This window comes from Podarcis pityusensis (assembly GCF_964106645.2).
Source record: "Podarcis pityusensis genome assembly, chromosome: 10".
Taxonomy (NCBI): domain Eukaryota; kingdom Metazoa; phylum Chordata; class Lepidosauria; order Squamata; family Lacertidae; genus Podarcis; species Podarcis pityusensis.
The window spans coordinates 12,544,724-12,568,411 of record NC_138035.1 but is presented as its reverse complement, the minus strand read 5'-3'; the positions used below and the strand labels follow the sequence as shown (position 1 = coordinate 12,568,411).

Sequence of the window (23,688 nt, the reverse complement as noted above, 5' to 3'; positions counted from 1 at the left end):
GGCCAATGGCTCTCATCCAGTCCTGCCGGCAGGAAACCCGTGAGCAGGATTTGAGCGCAAGAGACTCTCCCCTTCTCAAGGAGAAGCCCTAGCAAAGCCCGACAGGTAGAATATCTATCCATCTCAGAAACAAAGCTCCCTTACTTCCAGACCCATGAAATTCTTCATCAGCTTCACTCTGTTACACTGGGCCCACTTCTGCAATCGGGCCAAACTGGAATACCCAAACACCTCTCTCTCTCTCTCTCTTTCTCCCTCCCTCTCTGGAACTGTTCCACCTACTCATAATTACACGCCAAATCCATAACGAGTGGTTAAGTAACAACCAGCTGCTGCTTCTCACGGCCTCCTGGCAATCTGCAGGACAGGAAAGAGCAGCATACCTGACATACTTCTAAAAAGAGGCCAAACCGGTTGTTCTGAGGACTGTGTGAAGATTTCATTTCATTTTTGTACCATGGTGTACGAATACAGACGCAACATTCGCGGCCTGGATCCAAAGAGTGAGCAAATAACACACCTTCGCACAACTTGTTTCCTTGAACAACATCCACCCCCTCTGGATCTGGAAACAGTAATTGAGATGACTAATTACTACTCTCTGAAAAAAGAAATGAATGGAATATGAACAGAATGGAGCAACAAATTGTGTATTTTCTCTCTCTAAAATCCTCCCCTTTGCATCTGGGGCTACAAGGGGGGAAGAGATGCCCGAGGTAGAGGACAAAAGCACCGCCATGATCCCAAAATCCTCACTTTTTTGAGTATGGAATCTGAAATTCTATCACACGCCCTCCAACATTTCTTTGATGAAAATAGGGACATCCTATTCAATTATTAGGGACGCGGGTGGCGCTGTGGGTTAAACCACAGAGCCTAGGACTTGCCAGTCAGAAGGTCGGAGGTTCGAATCCCCACGACGAGGTGAGCTCCCGTTGCTCCGTCCCTGCTCCTGCCAACCTAGCAGTTTGAAAGCACGTCAAAGTGCAAGTAGATAAATAGGTACCACTCCGGCGGGAAGGTAAACGGTGTTTCCGTGTGCTGCTCTGGTTCGCCAGAATTGGTTTAGTTATGCTGGCCACTTGACCCGGAAGCTGTACGCCAGCTCCCTCGGCTGATAAAGTGATATGAGCGCCGCAACCCCAGAATCGGTCACGACTGGACCTAATGGTCAGGGGTCCCTTTGCCTTTACCTTTCACCCAGCTGCATAGATTGATGGGGCAGTTGCCCTGCATCTCCCTGGATGCGGGTGGTACTGTGGTCTAAACCACCTGATCATTGGTTCTGTTAGCTAGGGATGATGGGAATTGTAGTCCCAAACATCTGGAGGGCCGGAGTTTGCCTATGCCTGCTGTAAGGCATCTTCTTGTGTTCCTACCAACAAGAAACTATAATTTCTAACTTTCCTCCTGCCCCCAGAAGAAAGGCTAGATACCCTCCAGAGGAGAATCTAAATATAGACCCAATGCCTAAGCTTCTCATGATGAGCCAAATGGCAAAATAATTGGATTTGGCACCTCTATTAATTGATGTCAGCTTTTTCATCAGGGTAGCATTTGGGAGATCAGCTTAGCCAGCAGAGGAATGTGGAGGAACAGACCTGTTTCTGTTTTTTCTTAAAGTAATAGGCCGTTTTGGCTTCCAGGGGAAGAGGAGATCTGCTTCCCAATCTTGTATTTGGAAAAAAAGTAAAGATCTAAGGCACAGCTGGGTGAGAAGGGTGTGCGTGCATGTGTGTTGGACCACCAACACTAGTAATAGCTGTGATGGGAGGGGGTTGTTTCTCCTTCAGGGCCAGTTGCCATAAAAGCAAGCTCCCTCCCATTGTTTTGAAGCTGTAGGTCAAGTGATAAGTCAGGGATGGGGAACCTGCAGCCATCTACAGTTGTTGCCCTACATCTCCCATAATTCTCGACCTTTCACCCTGCAGACTGGGGCTGATGGGAGCTGGTTTCCAACAACATCTAGAAGGCCACGGGGTCTCCATCCCTGTTGTATGGCAAGGACACATCCCAGCCAAAGGAATGCACATGGCAGATAGTTAGCTCTTCATTGTCAGAGATAACACTTACAGCCGCTTCTACAGCTCTAGGGACCTACATACACCAATATAGCATCTAGGCAGCTATTCCCAGGTCCTTGCTCTGTGGAGCAGCTGCATCAGCAGGGGACCACTCCCTCTCCACCAGTTTACGTGCCTTCCCCTGCCGGGCTGCACACACGCAGCCGGAGACTGCACCTGCATGGCAACATCCTCTGCTCCTCCCTTTTCAATCCCCTACTGGTTCTGTGAAACAGTGGTGCAGGGCAGGGCAGGGAAGCACCTGGTCCTTCACTTGCCTTACCTGCCTCTTCCTCTAACCTATCCTGTGCTCCACCTTCCAGCTCTGAAGCTTCCTCTGCCTCTGGACTCCTGGCCAGTGCAGTTCCCCACAAATCACTGACCCCCCTCTCCCATGTCAGACTCCAGCCCCTTTTCCCCCGATGAAGAAGAGTTTGGATTTGATATCCCGCTTCATCACTACCCGAAGGAGTCTCAAAGCGGCTCACATTCTCCTTTCCCTTCCTCCTCCACTCTGTGAGGTGAGTGAGGCTGAGAGACTTCAGAGAAGTGTGACTGGCCCAAGGTCACCCCGCAGCTGCATGTGGAGGACCAGGGAAGCGAACCCGGTTCACCAGATTACGAGTCCACCGCTCTTAACCACTACACCACACTGGCTCTCACGTCCTGGCATCATATGACATGGGTCAGGGATGGTTGTCCCAGGCCCCTTGGCTTCTTCAGGATCTGGTATGGTTTGGCAGCCCCATCAGGATGACCAGAAGCAGGAAGGAGATGAAGCAGAACAGGGTGGAGATGAAGGCTGTTCCCAGCAATGGAGGATGGAGGTTTTCCCCTTTGAACTCCAGGAGTCAGAGAGGTGATCTTCCAGCTCTGTCCACCATCCGTCTAGCAGAGTGCAGAGCCTCTTTGGAGAGGGCTCCTCAACCAGCCCATGGGGTGGTCGAGCAGGGGGCAGGATGCAGTTTTGTTACCCAGAACCGGACACCACCTCCGCCATAAACACGATCAGATGCATCAACTCAATGCTCATTTGCATTCCTGTAAAGTGAGAGTGTCTCGAAAGTGAGCTCACCACACCACATCTTTAAAAGCTGGGTGGGGAAAGGCGTGGCATCGGTTGGGACATCTCTGCTGCTTTCGTTCAGCTCTGAATCTCCTGCCTTGCTTGCATACCTGGGCCCTGTGCTTGCCGCTGGGCCTCTACCCTTACCAGCATGAAGAAAGAACTCTTTCTTAACCTCTGTCATTGTGGTTTGGGCAGGCACAGGGCAGTGAACCCTTCTGTTGTTGTTGTGGACTGCAACTCCCATCAGTCCCAGCTGGTTGGGTCAATGGTCAGAGATGCTGGGAGTTGTAGTCTAAAGAATTCGGTGGGCACCCCACAGGTCCTCTCTGCCTTAGGTGAATGGGCAAGCTTTTGCACAGCCCCAAACCTTGTCCTGTCCTGCCAAAGAGGAAGCCGTAGTCAGGTGGGGCAGAGGAAACAGACAAGCAAGTTTCAGCCACAGGTCAGAGCTCCTGGATACAAGAGTGGTCTCAGGGCTAGTCTTCCAGGACCCCGGACAGAGCAAATGAGCAAGCAAGCTCTTTTATACTTCCTGGTTTGGGCAACCTCCACAAGGGGTGCCCCTTTTGGAGGAATACAGAGCCTTAAAGACTCTGGTTGGGATCCAGCAACCTGCCAGCTCTCCTTGATTGGCTCCCAGTACGTTTCCAGGCACAATTGTTGGTGCTCACCTTTAAAGCCCTAAATGGCCTCGTCCCAGTATACCTGAAGGAGCATCTCCACCCCTATTGTTCAGCCTGGACACTGAGGTCCAGCGCCAAGAGCCTTCTGGTGGTTCCCTCACTGTGAGAAGCGAAGTTAAAGGGAACCAGGCAGAGGGCCTTCTTGGTAGTAGTGCCCACCCTGTGGAATGCCCTCCCATCAGATGTCAAGAAAATGAATAACTATACAATTTTTATAAGACATTTGGAGGCAGCCCTGTTTAGGGAAGTTTTTAATGTTTGATGTTTTATCGCATTGTTGATATTCTGTTGGGAGCTGCCCAGAGTGGCTGGGGAAAGCCAGCAAGATGGGCGGGGTATAAACAACAACAACAACAACATATTATAATTATTATTATTATTGCTTGCCCAGTGTGTTGCCCTTCCACGTGAGCAGGCTCAGTGGAGCATGATAGTATAGTGGTACCTTGGGTTAAGAACTTAATTTGTTCTGGAGGTCCTTTCTTAACCTGAAACTGTTCTTAACCTGAAGCACCACTTTAGCTAATGGGGCCTCCCACTGCCACCATTGTATGATTTCTGTTCTCATCCTGAAGCAAAGTTCTTGACCTGAGGTATTATTTCTGGGTTAGCGGAGTCTGTAACCTGAAGCATCTGTAACCTGAAGCGTCTGTAACCCAAGGTACCACTGTACTGCTTGGCTAGTTCTGCCATTGAACCATAGAATTAATGTCCCCATGGATCCATTTTTGCTTGCTCCCGCCCCTTCCAACAGATGGGCGGAGAAATCAGAACCCCCTTTGCTCCGGGCTGGGGGAAGAGTTTAGATTGGGTGCAAGTGTTCCTCCACACATCCCAGTTGAGCTGCATTCTCCTGCCTCTTCTTGCAGTGTGATGCCAGCGGAGTCCGGGATCCGCCAGATCTGGCCCTACTGCCATCACATGACAGCATTGGGCCCAATCTGTGTGCCAGCTTCCACCCTGTTCATGGAAGGACTGCAGATATCACTCCCTAAAGCCCAGCTGGGCCATCATAGGGGAGGTTAGCATTGCTCCTTAATTGGGTATAAAGAAGACAAGGAAGCCAGATGTCCCTCAAATGTCCAGGGTTGCTGCAGGCCTGATTGTAACCAAGGGAGACTGATAATGTCTTTATCCCTGCCTGGAGGCGATAAGCAGAAAGCCCTGCCACCCCTTTCTTGCCCTGGCCTCCCTCCTAGCACTTTGGGATATGACTGCAAGATTACAACATGGAAACTGCAATCTTTGTTGGTGCTTAATCGCTTAATGAACTATTCACTTTGCCTAAGTAGCTGCATTGTCAGCGCCTCTTGTCATCTGTCCCGGCTCTAACAGCTGGCCTAGGCAAAGCTTGTTGTCCAACAATGAAAGGCGGACGCTGTTCGTCTTTCTGCATGGACTCCGGCCTTCGGAGAGTCAATGAAATACAGGGGCTTCTTCATTCGCTGCGGAGGGAAAGGGAAAGCAGAGCTTGGTACCTTTCTCTGGGCTTCTTAATGCCATGCCAGAAAGGGTTGCTCATTGATGAACAGGGTGACACCCATTCATTTCCTACTCAAATGTTTTCATGAAACTGCTCCTGCACAGAGAAGGGTACAAACACAGAGTCTCAGAATGGAAGGGGGCCTTCACGGAATCATAGAATTGTAATGTTGGAAGAAGGGAACCTCTGACCACTCGCCATCGTCCCACCACCAGTCTCCTGGCTCTTAGCCTTCGTCCCCTGGTTGGGGGTTCCCCAGCTGCTGCCTCTCACCACTCATCTGAATCCAGTCAGTCCATGACACCAATTGACCACAGGTAGATGCCTTCGCTGTACTCTTTCCGACGCCTGCTAAAGCCATTTCTGTTTAGGCAAGCCTACCCAGCTGCATAGAGGGACGCGGGTGGCACTGTGGGTTAAACCACAGAGCCTAGGACTTGCCGATCAGAAGGTCGGCGGTTCGAATCCACGCGACGGGGTGAGCTCCCGTTGCTCTGTCCCTGCTCCTGCCAACTTAGTAGTTCGAAAGCATGTTAAAGTGCAAGTAGATAATAGGTACCACTCCGGCAGGAAGATAAACGGCTTTTCCATGCGCTGCTCTGGTTCGCCAGAAGTGGTTTAGTCATGCTGGCCACATGACCAGGAAGCTGTACGCCGGCTCCCTCGGCCGATAAAGCGAGATGAGCGCCGCAACCCAAAGTCGGCCACGACTGGACCTAATGGTCAGGGGTCCCTTTACCTTTTACCCAGCTGCAGAGTTTGGTGGGGCAGTTGCCCTGCATCTCCCTGGATGCGGGTGGTGTGTGGTCTAAACCACTGAGCTTCTTGGGCTTGCCGATCAGAAGGTCGGCGGTTCAAATTCCCGCAATGGGGTGAGCTCCCGTTACTCTGTCCCAGCTTCTGCCAACATAGCAGTTTGAAAGCACACCAGTGCGAATAGATAAATAGGTACCGCTGCAGCGGTAAGGTAAATGGCATTTTCATGCGCTCTAGTTTCCATCATGGTGTTCCGTTGTGCCAGAAGTGATTTAGTCATGCTGGCCACATGATCTGGAAAGCTGTCTGGGGACAAGCGCCGGCTCCCTCAGTCTGAAAGCAAGATGAGTGCTGCAATACAGTAGTACCTTGGTTCTCAAATTTAATCCGTTCCGGAAGTCCGTTCCAAAACCAAGGCACTCTTTCCCATAGAGAGTAATGCAAAATGGATTAATCCGTTCCAGGCTTTAAAAAACAACCCCTAAAACAGCAATTTAACATGAATTTTATTCTCTAACGAGACCACTGATCCATAAAATGAAAGCAATAATTAATGTACTGTACTATAAAATTGATAAGACAGTATTGTAGATGATGAAAATTAAAATTATTATTATTATTTACTTATGCTTTGATGATAATAATTGTTTGGAGTGGGGACTTTTATCCGTTTCCGCAGTCACACAATCAATCAATCAATCAATCAATCAGCTGAACTGGGTTCCACACAGTCACAAAAACAAATAAACCAAAAAAGCCATGAAAACGCAAAATAAATAGGAAAACCAAAAGCGCCAAATACAATGGTACCTTGGTTCTCAAACTTAATCCGTTCCAGAAGTCCATTTGACTTCTGAAATGTTCAAAAACCAAAGCGCGGCTTCTGATCATAGCTGTCAACATTTCCCTTTTTTTAAGGGAAATTCCCTTATCCTGAATAGGATTCCTCGCAAGAAAAGGAAAAAGTTGACAGCTATGCTTCTGATTGGAGCACGAGCCCCGGAAACAATAGCCAACAGTCGCATTGGACGTTCGGCTTCTGAAAAACGTTTGAAAACTGGAACACTTAGTTCCGGGTTTTCAGTGTTTGAGAACCAAGGCATTTGAGAACCAAGGTACCACTGTAGTCGCCTTTGACTGGAATTAACCATCCAGGGGTCCTTTAAAGGTATATGGACCCCTGACCATTAGGTCCAGTTGTGGCCGACTTTGGGGCTGCAGCACTCATCTCGCTTTATTGGCCGAGGGAACCGGCGTACAGCTTCCGGGTCATGTGGCCAGCATGACTAAGCCACTTCTGGCGAACCAGAGCAGCGCACGGAAATGCCGTTTACCTTCCCACCAGAGCGGTACCTATTTATCTACTTGCACTTCGTGCTTTCGAACTGCTAGGTTGGCAGGAGCAGGGACTGAGCAACAGGAGCTCACCCCGTCGCGGAGATTCGAACCGCCGACCTTCTGATCGGCAAGTCCTAGGCTCTGTGGTTTAAGCCACAGCGCCACCCGCATCCCAGGGGTCCTTTACCACTACCTTTTACCTCTCCCTAATGAGCTGGCTTCCACCAGTATTCTGTCTTCCCAAGGAAGCCAATACTGTGTAGAACTGCCCCAGGAACTGCTTAGAAAGCAGGGCAGCACTGTTCTCCTCAACAATCTTACACGTGTACCAGAACAGTCATGAGGGTAACAAAAGGAAGGCCCAGCAGGAGAAGCAAAAAGGAAGTAAAGCCAGAGAGAAAAACAATCTACAGGTATTTACTAAAACAAGAAAAAGAACAGCTTTTACTATCAAGAAGTTTCCGTTGACGTTCCATCAAAATCTACTATCCTGTCACTTCAGCCTGCTAGAGGGAGTCCTGCCCTCTGAATCAACAGAGGACATGGCTTTGCCCTCTTATGATGATAGATGTTTTGCAGCTTCATAATATCCTGCACTGAGACAGGTAATTATCAAGGGCTCTCCTACACTGTTGCATATTTCTTGGGTATGTTGTTCCTAAATAGGAGCAGAGGCAGGATGAGATGGAATGAGTAGCCAATGGGCACCTGGGGAGGTATGGGGCTGAGGGCCATGTAGCCATATGGGACACTCATGATTACCATTCTTGAGGTTCCACAACAGAGGACATGCTTTGCATGATTAAGATGCCAAGTTCAATTCAATAAACCAGCTTCCATCCAATTAGAAAATGGAAGCCGTGGGTAAGCTGAGGTGTGTGCATTTGACCCTGTGATCATCATCTGAGGCCCTTCTTCATGAGCCCTCTCCACAATAAGTCTGGAGGGTGGCAACATGAGAACGGGGCCTTTTCTGCAGTGGCTCCCCGCTTGTGGAATGCTCTCCTCAAGGAGGCTCACCTGGCGCCTTCATCAAAACTCTTTAGGCACTAGGCAAAAACATTCCTCTTTTCCCAGGCCTTTGGCGAATTAAACAATCTACAGCCTTTTAATCTGGGGGGTATTTTGTTTGTTTGTTACTACGTTATGTATTTTTGTGTTTTTATATTGTAAGGCGCCCTGTGATCCTGGGATGAAGGGAGGGACAGAAATTTAATAAATAATAATAATTTGTGGCAGCTGTTGCACATGTGCAGATGACAGCTTCCTTGAATGGGAGTTTGTGGGGTTTCAGGTGCAAGGAAACAAATCAGGTAGTGTTCATTGGGTGATGAGTCCCCTGCCCCCTCTATGGTATAGTGTCTCTCAAACTTGGACCCCCCCCAGCTGTTTCTGGACTACAACTCCCATCATCCCTGACCGCTGCTTCTGCTAGCTAGGGATGATGGGAGTTGTGGTCCGACAACAGCTGGGGACCCAAGCTTGATCTCCTCGAAAGAAAACTGGGATATAAATGGCATCATAAATAAACTCTGGATGGCTCCTTCCTTGGTGCAACATTTAGATTTCCTGGGCACAGCCCAAGGTGGTAGCCAGGGGGGATAAGCTGCCCCCCAAACCAATAAAAACATATGCATAGCTAACTGGGGTTCTGCCCCAGCAACAAAAGGCCTGCCTCCCCCCAACAAAAATCCTGTCTACTCCCATGGCACAGCCTTTTCCGTTTATTATTTTTGGCAAGAAGGCGGTTCAGTGATTCAGTAAGGCCGTGATGTGCACGAGTGCTCTTCAAAAATATGTCTTATTGCCCTAAAAGTCAAAATGTTGCTTTAAACTTCGTTTGCGTTGCTTTTCCGCCCTTTCCTCTCCTTCTAAGGATAGCTGTGACGGTGATGCTAAATCCCTGGCTATCTGAAGCAAATTCTACATCAGGCAGAGTCACTGGGATGAAAGCAAAAATCAGGTGGAGGAAATCAAGAACCTCCAATTTGTAAATTCCTCTTTGACACTGTTGACAACTTTGTAGCAGGCAAGCTGGATTTCTCAAGAATGAAGAAATGTGGTCTCAGCAGGGTCATCTATGGAGGGTGGGGTTTTTCTCAGAAGGGTAGTAGGAGATGGGTGATTGACTCAGTGGGTATGTTAAACCTGTTGAGGACTGTTAACGACTGCAATTACCGGTAGTCCTACAGGAAAAAGCAAAGGATAGTATGCAGATGACCATACACATTAGCATATGTAATGAGACAAGAATCCAATATCTGTATTCAGACCAGGTCTCTCCATAGTTTTCAGTTTAGTAATAAGTTGTAATTCAGCAACTTCTCTTTCAAGTCTGTTTCTGAAATTGTTTTGTAATAAGACAGCTGCTCTGAGATCCTACATTGAATGTCCTGGGAGATTGAAGTGTTCTCCTATTGGCTTCTCTGTCTTGTGATTCCTGATGTCAGATTTATGTCCATTTATCCTTTGGCATAGGCCAGGCATGTCCAACAGGAAGGTCGTGATCTACTGGTAGATCACTGAACACCTGTGGTAGATCACTGGTAGATCACTGGCTTCCCCCAATGAAGCTCAACTTAGCCCTGCACCCCCCAAAAAACGAGGCTTTCCTCCTCCCTAAAAAAAGCTCAAAAACTTTGACCTGAACCCAAAAAAAGGGGGTAGATCACTGCCAGTTTTTAACTCTGTGAGTAGATCGCAGTCTCTTGGGAGTTGGCCTGTTTGTCCAACAAAGAGAGCTGAAGGGCACTGCTGGCATTTGATATCAGTTTGTGGAAGAGAAAACCAGCACTTGGTTTTTGTGTGTGACACCTACAAAAGACAGGCCAATTTCCCTTGCACTCATGGAAGACGATTACCAGATTGGGGTGCTAGTCAAATCACCCCTTGTTCATATTTGAAGAACCTCAGTCAACATTTGCTTTCCTGGGGAAGTCTTACAATCATAAATGCGCTCAGGTTAAGGCTCTGGTGAACCTCCACAGGAAGTAAATTTCATAATAATGGAGCAGCTGCACAGAACAATTACACTCCTGACTTTTTGTGTGTGGATCATATTGTTCCCTGGAAAAGAAGGTGGACTATTGGAAAAGATCAGACTGAAATTTTCAAATACGACATGGAAAAATCGACCCATCACAAGTCCATGTGTCAAGTGTGTGATTCTTTGGAAGGAAACTTTTGAGTATTCTTTCTTTCTTTTTTGAGCTCTAGCTATCAGTTTCTATTTCCACAGCAAACACCACAGCGATAACAACTTTGCTAAGCCCGAAGAACTATAGACCACACCTTTGTTTTCCAAAGGTTTGATTCTTTAAACACTTGGCATTACAGAGTCCTTTGGAACTTCTATGCAGGAGAGCACGACGATTACCAAAACTAGTCTCTGCAACATTCTTAGCTCCCAGCAAACAGTTTTAAAGCACTTTTAAAATAACATACTAACACACATGTATTTTTCATAACTGAATAAAATATGAATTTTTAACAAGTATTTTCCCTTAATGTGCTTGTCACTCTTCGGGCTGCAACAAAAGGCTCAGCTTCATTCTTCTCCCATATAAAAGGAACAAGCAAGCAAAACACAACACTAGGAGGAATGTGGAACAGAGCAACCAAAATGATGGGGGGCCTCGCTTCAGTAGCACTGATTTGCATGCAAAAGGTCCCAGGTTCAGCTCTTGGCATCCCTAGGCAGGGCTGGGAACATCCCCAGTCTGGAATCTTGGAGAACCACTACCAGCCAGTGTAGACAAGACCGAGCCAGCAGGGCCAATGGTCTGACTCAATAGGAGGTGTCTGCCTGTGTCCCTACATTGAGAGTTGGCTAAGCTCATTTTGCTTGTGAAAAAGCCACGTCGTATTATAGAAGAGCCGTTACTCAGGAGCACAGCATCTGCTTTGCATGCAGAAGGTACCATGCAAAACCTCCCTGCTTGGATCTTTGGAGACATGCTGCCAGTCCGTGTTGGCATTATATAGCTAGATCAGGAGTCAGAAAACTTTTTTAGCAGGGGGCCAGTCCACTGTCCCTCAGACCTTGTGGGGGGCCAGACTATATTTTGAAAAAAAATATGAACGAATTCCTATGCCCCACAAATAACCCAGAGATGCATTTTAAATAAAAGCACACATTCTACTCATGTAAAAACACACTCATTCCTGGACCGTCCATGGACTGGATTGAGAAGGCGATTGGGCTGCATCCGGCCCCCGGGCCTTAGGTTGCCTACCCATGCCATAATATCACAGAATGATGACTTCGCTTTTTAAAACTGTGTTTATTTTTTATTTCAAAGGACTTTAAACTAGCACAATTGGACTTCTCCCCTCCTGTGCCTCCCCCTAATCTCAAAGGGTTCCTATTTCCATCAGGGAAACATGAATGCTTGCACCGACAGAGCAATGTCCTTGGTGCTATGTCGAATTTCACCTTGCAACTGAATGTTTGAAATCAACAGCCCATGCAGCTGAATCAGTTTCATCAGCTATCACCCACCTTCACCCAAAACCATTAAGTTCACAATTGCTTTCAACGTTTCTGCAGTATGGCAAAAAATTCCGAATGGTAATCGCTGGGACTTAAACTGTGTCCTAAAGGTAAAGGGCCCCTGCCCATTAGGTCCAGTCGTGACCGACTCTGGGGTTGCTGTTCTCATCTCGCTTTATTGGCCGAGGGAGCCGGCATACAGCTTCCGGGTCATGTGGCCAGCATGACTAAGCCGCTTCTGGCGAACCAGAGCAGCGCACGGAAACGCCTTTTACCTTCCCGCCGGAGCGGTACCTATTTATCTACTTGCACTTTGACATGCTTTCGAACTGCTAGGTTGGCAGGAGCAGGGACCGAGCAACGGGAGCTCACCCCGTTGTGGGGATTCAAACCGCCGACCTTCTGATCAGCAAGTCCTAGCACAGAGCCACTGTGTCCTACCCCGCTGCAAAACACTCTAGGATCCCCTCTTTTCTGTTGTACTAGGAGAATCCCTGCTGCAGGCCTGTGTGAGGAGCCCTGCCAGAGACTTGTAAATAGCCCCGTTTAATAAACCTGTTACACAACCAACACCACCCGCGAAGCTTGAATCGAGTAGCCAAGGTTCAACACACAACAGAAAGACATTGTTAGTGTTTGTTTATGGAACACACAGGGGGGGAAAGCTCTGGCTTGGAGTCAGAAAAACCTAAAGCTGGCATTGTTTTATATATCTGCATTGATCAGATGGTTGCAAATAAAAGCTGTGGCAATTCTTCTCCACCTGCCCTGAGGCATTAGGGATGACTCTGCACAAAACCTGAATTACAAATACCCCATTGTTCTTTTTCCAGATCCAATGGGAAGGGAAACCGATAAAATCAGTTCCGCTTTTCAGCTGTGTTTTTGCTATCTCCAGAAAGATCTCCGGGGAATCTTTATAGGCTGCTCCATTAGGAAGTGATTTTAACCAAACAGTTATTGGTATTAATCAACCAGCAAGCTGACCCAATGCGTGTTTCAGCAAGTGTTAGGGTCCGATGGGAGGAACTTGAGACATATGAGGGTGCCTCAGAAAAGAACAGTTCAAGGTTCATCAAAGATGTCATGGATTTACGACACAAGGTCTTGCTGAGCTCCCCAATAGCATTTAGGGGATTGCAGCCGAAGTTTGTAGCCCTGAGGATCCTGTGCTCCACAATACGCTGTTAGACTACAACTCCCATCATCCGACCGCTGGCCACGCTGATGGGAGTTGGGAGCCCGATAACCTCTTTTGAGCTACAGATTCCCCATCCTTGCCATAGGCCTTAATGAACTTAATGGGGCTCACTCCTGAGCTAATATACATGTTGTTGTTTAGTCGTGCCCGACTCTTCGTGACCCCATGGACCAGAGAATGCCAGGCACCCCTGTCTTCCACTGCCTCCCGCAGTTTGGTCAGACTCATGTTGGTAGCTTTGAGAACAGTGTCCAACCATCCCGTCCTCTGTCATCCCCTTCTCCTTGTGCCCTCCATCTTTCCCAACATCAGGGTCTTTTCCAGGGAGTCTTCTCTTCTCTTGAGGTGGCCAAAGTATTGGAGCCTCAGCTTCACGATCTGTCCTTCCAGTGAGCACTCAGGGCTGATTTCCTTAAGAATGGGTAGGTTTGATCTTCTTGCAGTCCATGGGACTCTCAAGAGTCTCCTCCAGCACCATAATTCAAAAGCATCGATTCTTCGGTGATCAGCCTTCTTTATGGTCCAGCTCTCACTTCCATACATCACTACAGGGGAAAACCATAGCTTTAACTATATGGACCTTTGTCGGCAAGGTGATGTCTCTGCTTTTTAAGATGCTGTCTATAATATAATATACATAAAAGCTGGCCTCTCTGGATCTCTGCTACTCCTGCCCAGCCAAGATACTTTTCAGCTGAAATGGGATCTGCCAGTGAAATATATGATCTGCTCCTGAGCTACGCAAGGGCTGTTAACTCAGAAGAACAGCATCGGTTTTGCATGCAAACAACCCCAAATTCAATCTCTGGCATCTCCACTTAAGGCTGTGTGAATGCCATGGAATCACAGAATTGCAGAGTTGAAAGAGACCCTGAGGAACATCTTAGTCTAAGGTTACCAGACGTCCCCATTTCCAGATTTACAAATCAGTCCCCTGACAAAATCCATCCATTCTGACTGAAGTTGAAAAGTGTCCCTGGACTCATTGAAAAAAATCTGGTAACCTTAATCTAGTCCAACCCCCCCTGCAATATGGGGACTGAACCTGTAACCTTGGCATCATCAGAACCATGCTCTAACCAACTGAGTTATCCCAGCTGACTCCCTGGTCCTGAATGGGGTAACTGTGCCCCTGAAGGACCAGCTGCACAGCCTGAGAGTCATTCTGGACTCACAGCTGTCCATGGAGGCACAGGTTAATTCTGTGTCCAGGGCGGCTGTCTACCAGCTCCATCTGGTACGCAGGCTGAGACCCTCCCTGCCAGCGGACTGTCTTGCCAGAGTGGTGCATGCTCTAGTTATCTCCTACTTGGACTACTGCAATGCACTCTACGTGGGGCTACCTTTGAAGGTGACCAGGAAACTGCAATTAATCCAGAATGTGGCAGCTAGACTGGTGACTGGGAGTGGCCGCCGGGACCACATAACACCGGTCCTGAGAGATCTGCATTGGCTCCTAGTACGTTTCCAAGCACAATTCAAAGTGTTGGTGCTGACCTTTAAAGCCCTAAACACCCTCGGCCCAGTATACCTGAAGAAGGGTCTCCACCCCCATCTTTCAGCCCGGACACTGAGATCCAGCACTGAGGACCTTCTGGTAGTTCCCTCATTGCGAGAAGTGAGGTTACAGGGAACCAGAAGTAAGGTTACAGGGAACCACTACCAGGCTTCTTGGTAATGGCGCCCTCCCTCCCTTCAGATGTGAAGGAAATAAGCAGTTAAAAGATATCTGAAGGCAGCCCTGTTTAGGGAAGTTTTTAATATTTAATGCTGTATTGTTTTTAACACTTGATTGGAAGCCACCCAGAGTGGCTGGAGAAACTCAGCCAGATGGGCGGGGTATAAATAATATATTATTATTATTATTATTATTATTATTATTATTATTATTATTACCCCTTGCATGAAACCTTGGAGAGGTGCTGCCAGTCAGTGCAGAATAGACAATACTGAGCTAGATGGACCAACAGCCTGAGTCAGTTCAAGGAAGTTTCCTACGGCTCCTCTTCTCCCCAGGCCCCATTCATGCTCTAGATTGCCCTGAGCGTCACTGACGGCAGCTGGTTCTGTTGCAACATTCAGAGCAGTTTTTAAAGGGCTTTTTAGAACAACTCACACCTTATAGAAATCAGAAACAGCTAACGATTGAAGAACTTGGTGCATGCGGAGATGATGCTAAAATACTTGGCTTTTTATTGTTTCCTAGACTCGGACCAGGGAAGCTAAAAAAACCATACAGGACCGAAAAAGGCACTGTGCATTGCAACATGAATGGATACTGCCCTCTGGCGACCATGCAAGGAGTAGCTCACTTCCTCCTTTCAAAACGCAAAGCAACCCAGTTTACAAAGGTGATTCAGAGAACCCCTTTCAGCTTACAGTCAAGCAGCTGCAACTGCAATTTCTGGGGTTTCCTGTGCGGTGCCTTGTGATAAGATCTTATCAGAAATACATCTCGCCTGTGCCTTTCTGGGAAGATGGTGCAAATATCCCAGTTTTTGAAATCATAGGCTTATAGGGTTAGCTGCAGAAATAAATCATGTCCGCTCTCTATCTGTTTGCAATGCAGCAGCCAGGAAGATCACGACTCTTGGTGAGACATTGTTGTCAGCAAAACTCTTCTGCGATTCATCCAAGGTCTAATAAAGATCAAGGGAATGGGGAGTCAGGGGCTCCTCAAAACACCTCCCAAAAGAAAAGACCCACTTGCAAAGTATTTCTGGAGCTATTCTCTTTTTTTTGCTGAGAAGCTCCTTGCTGAAAATGCAAACCTGGTAGCCATTTGGCATTGTCTTTTTGATCCAGGTCCTGTTTCCACAGGAATGCATTCCTTCTGAGCTTCTCCAACCACCCTCCCCTCTAGTCTGGCTCCCAAGACCCTGCCTACACCCGCCTGCTGCCCTCAGAGGGCAACTCCTATCGCCCCTGTCTGCAGGCCCTGCAGGCTAGGAACGATGGGAGCTGTAGTCCAGGAACTTCTGGAGGGCTCTAGGGTGGGGAAGCCCAGGCCACACACACCTCTCCCCCTTCCAATAATTGCCTATTGATAACCTACTATTCATCCAAGACTGGCTACCAAAACCCGCACAAATGTGGCAGTATAACTCGGGATATAACTTTGGGACATGTGTGTAGGGGGTCTTCTGATCCACGGCAACTGGAGGTAAGTCTCGGCTCTCTACTCCATGGTGGAAGACAGGAGGGACTGCAGACTCAGAGCTGGCTTAGTAGCAAAGATGCCAACACATAAAACAAGGGAAGGGGCACCTGTGGTCCTTGAGCTGTTGACAGACTACAACTCCCATTGGCCATGCCAACAGGGGCTGATGGGAGTTGTAGTCCGACAACGTCTTGGAAGGCCACAGGTCCCCCATCATCTGAATCCGATCTAACTAGCTAATCTAGACAACAGTTCTTTAAAAGGTTCCACAGTGCTGAGTGGGACTTGGCGTGCCGTTCAGAAAGCGGCTAAGGCTAGTGGCATGCTTTGCACAGGCAGCCTTGGGTTCGATCCCTTGCATCTCCAGTTAAAACAACAACACTCAAGGAGGAGAATCAGAAGAAGAAAGAGGCTGCCTGTGAGAGTACTGGCTCAATGGCCTGGCTAAGTGTCAAGGCAGTTCTTTATATCCCTATATCTACATAGCAGCGAAAGAAGCCTGAATTAAAATCCACTTTGTTTCGATATTGCAACGAGCATCACTTTCCTGTTTGGTATTGCACCTCTACAGATTAACAGATCAATGTGTATCAGACAGACCATCAATTTTCAAAGGCGGACCTGTTGCATAATCAAGAGATCGCATTTAACAAGATGATAGTCCCTAGGATTTTCAGAGAGAGAAGGCACCAGCTATGACGATCTCAATCGATTTGGCTCTTAAAAGAGGCTGGCCATCCCATGGGAAGTTTCGGTTCAGGAATGCGACCAGGCCGGCTTGCGTTTGGAGACGAAGGCCTTGATCCCCTCCTGTCCATCCTGCAGGGCCAGGTTCTCCACCATGACCTGGGAGGCCGTTCTGTAGGCAGCACTGACATCCTGCTCCATCTGTTTGTAAAAGGTGGCTTTGCCCAGAGCCACGACAGGCCGGCTGCTCTCGCATATCCTGCGGGCGATTCTCAGGGTCTCGTCTTCCAGCTTGTCCTCTGGGACCACCCTGCTGATGAGCCCGTGCAAAAGAGCCTCCTGTGCGGTCATGGGTTCTCCTGTCAACAGCATCTCCATCGCAACCTGGAAATAATTGTTGCAAACAAAGAAATTAAGGGCCAGGCGGGCAGAGCGGCGAATGCAAAATGTACAGTGGGCCAGATTCTGCTCGCTCATCCCTCTCTAGTCTTCATCCAGGCAAGCAAGAATCATGATCAGACTTCAAGGACGCAGAGTTTCCCAAGCTTGGGTCGCCAGCTGTTTTTTTTTTGGACTACAATTCCCATCGTCCCCGACCACTGGCCCTGTTAGCTAGGGATGATGGGAGTTGTAGTAGGGTTTTTTCCTGAACCCCCTGGCTGTGTCCTTCTGTTGGAGGACAGAGTGGTGTATAGGGATGGATAAATCGATCTACTTTGGTTTCTCTCAGTTTCTCCTTGTCCCAGTTTTAAGTACAGTTCTCCACATTTCCACATCAGCTCACAATTTTCTTTTGAAGTCCTCATGAAAATTCACCAGCATTTGAATGCAAATTTCTCCAAATAGGCACGTTTGTTTGCAGTTTTGCCTAATATATGCTTTTTTTTGCAAATCAATTTCCCCTAATGTAATGCACCTTTGTATGTTACTTTCCGTAATGCATACATGTAAGTCCATTTTGGCTCAACTGAAGAAGAAGAAGAAGAGTTTGGATTTGATATCCCGCTTTATCACTACCCAAAGGAGTCTCAAAGCGGCTAACATTCTCCTTTCCCTTCCTCCCCCACAACAAACACTCTGTGAGGTGAGTGGGGCTGAGAGACTTCAGAGAAGTGTGACTGGCCCAAAGTCTCCCAGGAGCTGCATGTGGAGGAGCAGGGAAGCGAAACCAGTTCACCAGATTACGAGACTAACGCTCTTAACCAATACACCACACTGGCTCTGAAGAAGACGAAAAAAGATGTTTCAACTGTCGAAAACCAACTGGAGACCCAAGTGTGGGAAGCTCTCTTCTAGTCCGTCAAAAGAAATTGAGAGAAGGTGTGAAGCAAGGCCAGTGAAGAGAGTGCCTGGGGGTGGGGGGGAAGAGTGATGAGGCCAGGCAGAGAAGTCTGGACGGCTCCATTTGGACCTCAGGTCAGAGATTCCCCACTCCTGTACTAGGAAGATCATAGTATCTGGTTGGGGGTCATAGTACATGCATGTTGGGAAATCCCATGGGATGAAAAAAGAGGAATGAGCCCCACATGGATGTCTGGCCCATGGAGACCAAGTCACTGTGCATATACTGCCAGACCACAGGCAAATTCTTACCATTTAATAATCAGTGGGGCGAGCCCAAAACTTTGCTGCCCAAGGGAGAACAGCAAATGTCTTCCTCCCACCTTGCTCAACCGAAGGCTGACCAAGTTATTTTAGTGCACGAGGCAGAACGTCCCACAAGTGTGCCTCTCCGTGGGAGTCAAAATGCACAGGATAAATAAATGAAAACTGCTGCCTTTCTCAAGACATCTTAAATCAGCTGCCTGAGGCAACGGCCTCACTCTGCCTAACGCTTTGGCCGGCCCTGATAATGGCACGCCCACAGTTCTGAAGCCCCTGTAGTTCAGGCGCCAACATGACCACTGGGTTTGGGGACTATCTGCTTGCAGCGAGTACAACAAGTGAACAAAGTACGGCAACAAAACCCTTCTTCTGAAGAGCCCCACCTTTCTCGGGAGAGATCTCCCCAGGGCTACTCCAGGCGTTGAGCAGAACAGGCCGACGTTCACTCCCGGTGTGGCGAACCTGGCTTTCTCGCTGGCCACAGCAATATCGCAGCTGGCCACCAACTGGCAGCCGGCGGCCGTGGCCAAGCCGTTGACTTTGGCGATTACAGGAACAGGTAGCTTGGGGAGCAACGTCATGACCTGTAAGAAAGCAGTTTTTTTAAGTGCTGGTGCTGACCTATAAAGCCTTACAGGGCTCAGGACCACAACACCTTAAGGACCGCCTCTCCCCATATGAACCGACCCAAACCCTGCATCTCAGGCCCTCCTCTGTGCCCCCACTCCCAGAGAAGTTTGGAGAGTGGCAACACGAGCAAGGGCCTTTTCTGTGGTGGCTCTCCATTTGTGGAATGGAGAGGCTCACCAGGAACCATCATTGCATGTCTTTAGGCAGGCCTTCAGCCATTATTAGACAACCCATGGCCTTTTAAATGGGGGGGGGGGCTATTATGATGTGATTGTTTTATTGCCTTTATTATTATGCTATGTGAATTAATTTTGTAAAGGTTGTACGCTGCCCTGGGATCTTTGGATAAAGGGTGGTATATAAATCTTATTCTTATCATTATTATTGAGGAAAAGTGTCACCCGTATTCTTCTAACGACAAGATCCTTTATGACTTTCATTAAGGCAGATGAACACATTTAATAATACAACACTGATGCATTGCTAGTCAAATGCAGAAAACCTCTCAAATCTATGGCCCCTAACCCATCTCAAAATTATGCTTGGACCATCCTGTTCCAAGTTAACAGTCCTCCAATTCTATTCAAGGGGCAGGTCTTAGCAGTTGGGTCTTCTAGGTATCAAGGTAACTGGCTACTCAGTTCCTTACGCTTGCCAACACTCAGCCAGATGTTATTCCTTTGATTCTATCTCCTGAAGAGGTCTTCAGAAACATCAAGCAACGCTTTAACGTGTGTGTTGTTGGTTTTTTTTTTGAGCAAACCATCCAATTAAAATTTTGTGGCATGATGGAAGCCGATGAATTGCACCCAGGCAGGTGAGCTCTTTAGCAGTGGCGGCATCGATGTGGACCATCTCACCTCAGAGCAGGTCTCAAAGACTTCTCTGTGGTGCTTCTCGCCCTTCTCAAACGCCAGTTCCTTCAAGTCGTGCCCAGAGGAGAAAACGGGACCTTCTCCTGGGTGGGGGAAGGCATGTGAAAGGAAGCAAGAGAATTTTATGTGCATCTTGTACCCTCGACATGACCAAATCCTTGCCAAGAAAATGACAGGCTGACACACACATTACTGCAGAGATGGGGAATCTGTCATCCATTTCCTGTTTGTTCAGAATCTCTTACACACACACCCTGATAAAACATGCCCACAGTTCACTAGATGCCAGGACCGGACACCCACCTACCCTCCCATTCTGAGGGGGAAAGCCCTGTTCATTTTGTGGAGGTCTGCCTCTTTTGTTCTTTTAGATGTGGCAGCCATTTTGTGTTACGCCACGCACCCGGCCTTCAAGCACCTGCCATTTTGCAGTCTGGTGCCCATGGCACTTTCTCAAAATCTCAAATGTTCCCACTGGGCCTCCAAAGGCTGACACCCGCCCCCCTCACCTTGAAGTAGCACAAGAACTTCTGGTGGCAAAGCAAGATGGAAATCATAAGGGTGCTTTAAATGCAGAAAGGAGAGAAAAGGTGTCCAAAGAGCGGGAAGAAATTAAATATGATCTGATAGTGAAGAGATGTAGGAGAGGGTGGAATCTGGGGGTGAATAGATGGAGGTGTCAAAGATGGAGTGAAGACAAGTCTCTTCTTAGACAAAAGACTGTTCAAGGATGACAAGGTGGCACAAATACTTTGAATGGTTTTGTAAGACCAATTTCCCCACCTTATTATTATTATTATTATTATTATTATTATTATTATTATTATCGCTACTACTACTACTACTACTATTATTATTATCTATTAAATTTCTCTACTACCCTCCATCCAAGGCTCACAGAACGGTTTACAATATATAAACCCAAAGTTACATACCTACCCTCATAGGTTTGATGAGCAAAATACCTGAAATTATAATGACTCTCAGATCGGTGCTTTCAATATCACGCAGGATATCCTCACGGAGGGAGCTTATCATGGAGAGCGAAAGTGCATTTCTCTTGAGAGGATTGTTCAAAACAATATTCCTGTGAAATATAATTTTTATGAGAGATGCTTTCATTTGTAGCTGTCAGCACCGTGTTAAGATTTGTGGGTAACAAAGGATTATGTTGTATCAATGTGCATGTAACCTCTGCGGTAAAAATATGATTCGCATTACATCATGAAACTGTGGGCATGCATTCACGCTAAACCACGGTTTGCTTCTAACTGTGGTTTAATGTGATGCGGCAGCTAGACTGGAAGTTGCGTTGCAGGATTTCACAGAGGGAAATTTCCAGTCCAATCTGGAGATGGTAGGAAGTGAAACAGTGACCTTCTGCAACCCATGGACCAAAAATGTAGCTCTCTAGCCAAGCATCCAGAGACATCACATTTGCATCCCATAAATATATGTTAACTAGCTCACATGGATGGGACGCGGGTGGCGCTGTGGGTTAAACCACAGAGCCTAGGACTTGCCGATCAGAAGGTCAGCGGTTCGAATCCCCACGACGTGGTGAGCTCCCGTTGCTCAGTCCCTGCTCCTGCCAACCTAGCAGTTCAAAAGCATGTCAAAGTGCAAGTAGATAAATAGGTGCCGCTCCAGCAGGAAGGTAAACAGCGTTTCTGTGCGCTGCTCTGGTTCACCAGAAGCGGCTTAGTCATGCTGGCCACATGACCCGGAAGCTGTACGCCGGCTCCCTTGGCAGGTAAAGCGAGATGAGTGCTGCAACCCCAGAGTCGGCCACGACTGGACCTAATGGTCAGGGGTCCCTTTACCTTTAGCTCACATGGTTGGGAAGAAAGTTGTTTTTCTCTCTCCACCAGATAAAAAAATACCTAACGAACAAGCAGAGTTGCCAACAGCCACAAAGCAAAAGAACATTAAGTATACCAATTGCTGTTGTTTAATTCCCAATAATTCATAGGGTTGGACATTGTCTCATTACACAAATATAAACTCCTACAACGTTAGTTAATTCTGCTGTCAGTTCCCATATTTTTACTATCTAGTCTTCAAATGTAGGGGGGGAAAGAGTGTTTTAAAAATTATACGAGTACAGTGGTACCCTGGTTCTCAAACACCTTGGTACTCAAACAACTTGGAACCCAAACACTGCAAACTGTAAGTGTTCTAGTAATTTATTTCTTGCTTGCAGAACTTGGGAGCTTTGGCCTACGTTTTTGGTTCAGCTCCAGTTTTGGACAACAGGGTTTTCAAAGTCCACCATTAAGCGCCACCTTTGCCCCTTGCCCCAGTTCAGCTCACGCAGATATATGCAGAGCATTTCCATTGCACGCAGAAGGCCTCAGGCACAATCAGCGTCGTCTGCAGGAGAGAGCACATTTGCCTAGCAGCAGGAACAACAGAATTTTGAAGTCAGAAGAGGTCCCCCAAAGGTCATCCAGACTAGCCCTTGATCACCGCAGGATCTTGCCCGTTCTGTATGCTCATATGTTTAAAAGAGATGAAGCGGAACCCTCAAAAAAGTCATTCACGCAGCATAAGGGGCGGGGAAACATGTTCCAGATGTTGTTGGAACCCAACTCTCACCTGCCTCAGCCAGCATGACCAATGGTCAGGGATGGCAGGAGTTTGCCCCCCCCCCAAACCTAGAGGGTCAGTTTCTTCACCCCCTCCCTAAGCAATTCCCCTGACCAAAAAAATGCCACCCACTCTCTCTTTCCAGTTGACATAAAAGCTCAAGGGACTTGGAAGGGACTAGAAACTTGACCCTGGCAAAGGGATGAGCAGTTGGGGGGAGGCGAGCAGGCAAACCTCCCTAACCCAAATTCTCTGGGTCCGTTCGTGCGTCACAGGCAGTGCGGGGCAGTGGTTAGAGCGTCGGACTAGGACGTGGGAGAACAGGGTTCAAATCCCTAACCAACCTCACGTGGTGGTTGTGAGGATGAAATGGAGAATGGTGCACGGGTGAGAACCGTGCATGCAAACCTCCTGGAGCTTTTTGGAGGGGAAAGCGGGACAAAAATGCAAATAAACAAGCCCATTCCTCCTCTGTCCGGCCCACCTGATCCCATCCTGCTGCCACGTGCGAGTCAGCCTCTGCTCCGCGGGAACTTGCTGGCAATGCTGCCTCCGCCCGGGCGCGCCGCCGGCCCTTGCAAAGGCGCGCTGGGTGCGGAGCAGCGGCCGCGGGAGCTGCGCGCTGCAGAGCCCGGCGCCTCTTGCAAAAGCAGCTGCAGCCATTGCAACCTCCCTCCCTGTCCGGGCCGGGGGCGGAGCAGGAGGAGGAGCGGTTCTGCACGCTGCTGACCCCTGCTGGCTGCCAAAGGACAGCCGAAAACTGCTTTTCTTTCCCCCCTTTTTATATAAAAATTTAAATCTCTTAAAATACTATACCAATCTTTAACCATTTCGATTTAATCCCTTCACCTCTCTCTCCCACAACCCAGTACTTCCCTCCACCCGTGTGCGATCTTCTTTACCTTTTATTTTTTGTTATTGTTGCGTTATTCACTTTATTTGTTATTCCATCCTTGATATATTATCATCCTATCTCTTTGCGCCTTTTAAACTTTTGCATATGAATTTTTAAACTCCAGCTCCGACTTTTTTCATGTATTCCTTTACACATTCCCGC

At 47.9% G+C, this 23,688-nt stretch overlaps 1 protein-coding gene across 1 annotated transcript; it reads right to left on the bottom strand.

Moving 5' to 3' along the window:
* Nucleotides 1-15,255: 15,255 nt before the first annotated feature.
* On the bottom strand, nt 15,256-23,309 carry ECHDC3 (enoyl-CoA hydratase domain containing 3). The gene is made up of 5 exons (XM_081023220.1): nt 23,116-23,309; nt 21,008-21,129; nt 20,028-20,125; nt 18,921-19,121; nt 15,256-17,316 (listed from the first exon to the last, which is right to left on the bottom strand). The coding sequence occupies exons 1-5, from the start codon at nt 23,292-23,294 to the stop codon at nt 17,002-17,004; spliced, it is 915 nt and encodes a 304-aa protein (XP_080879346.1). The 5' UTR covers nt 23,295-23,309; the 3' UTR covers nt 15,256-17,001.
* Between the last annotated feature and the right edge of the window lie 379 nt (nt 23,310-23,688).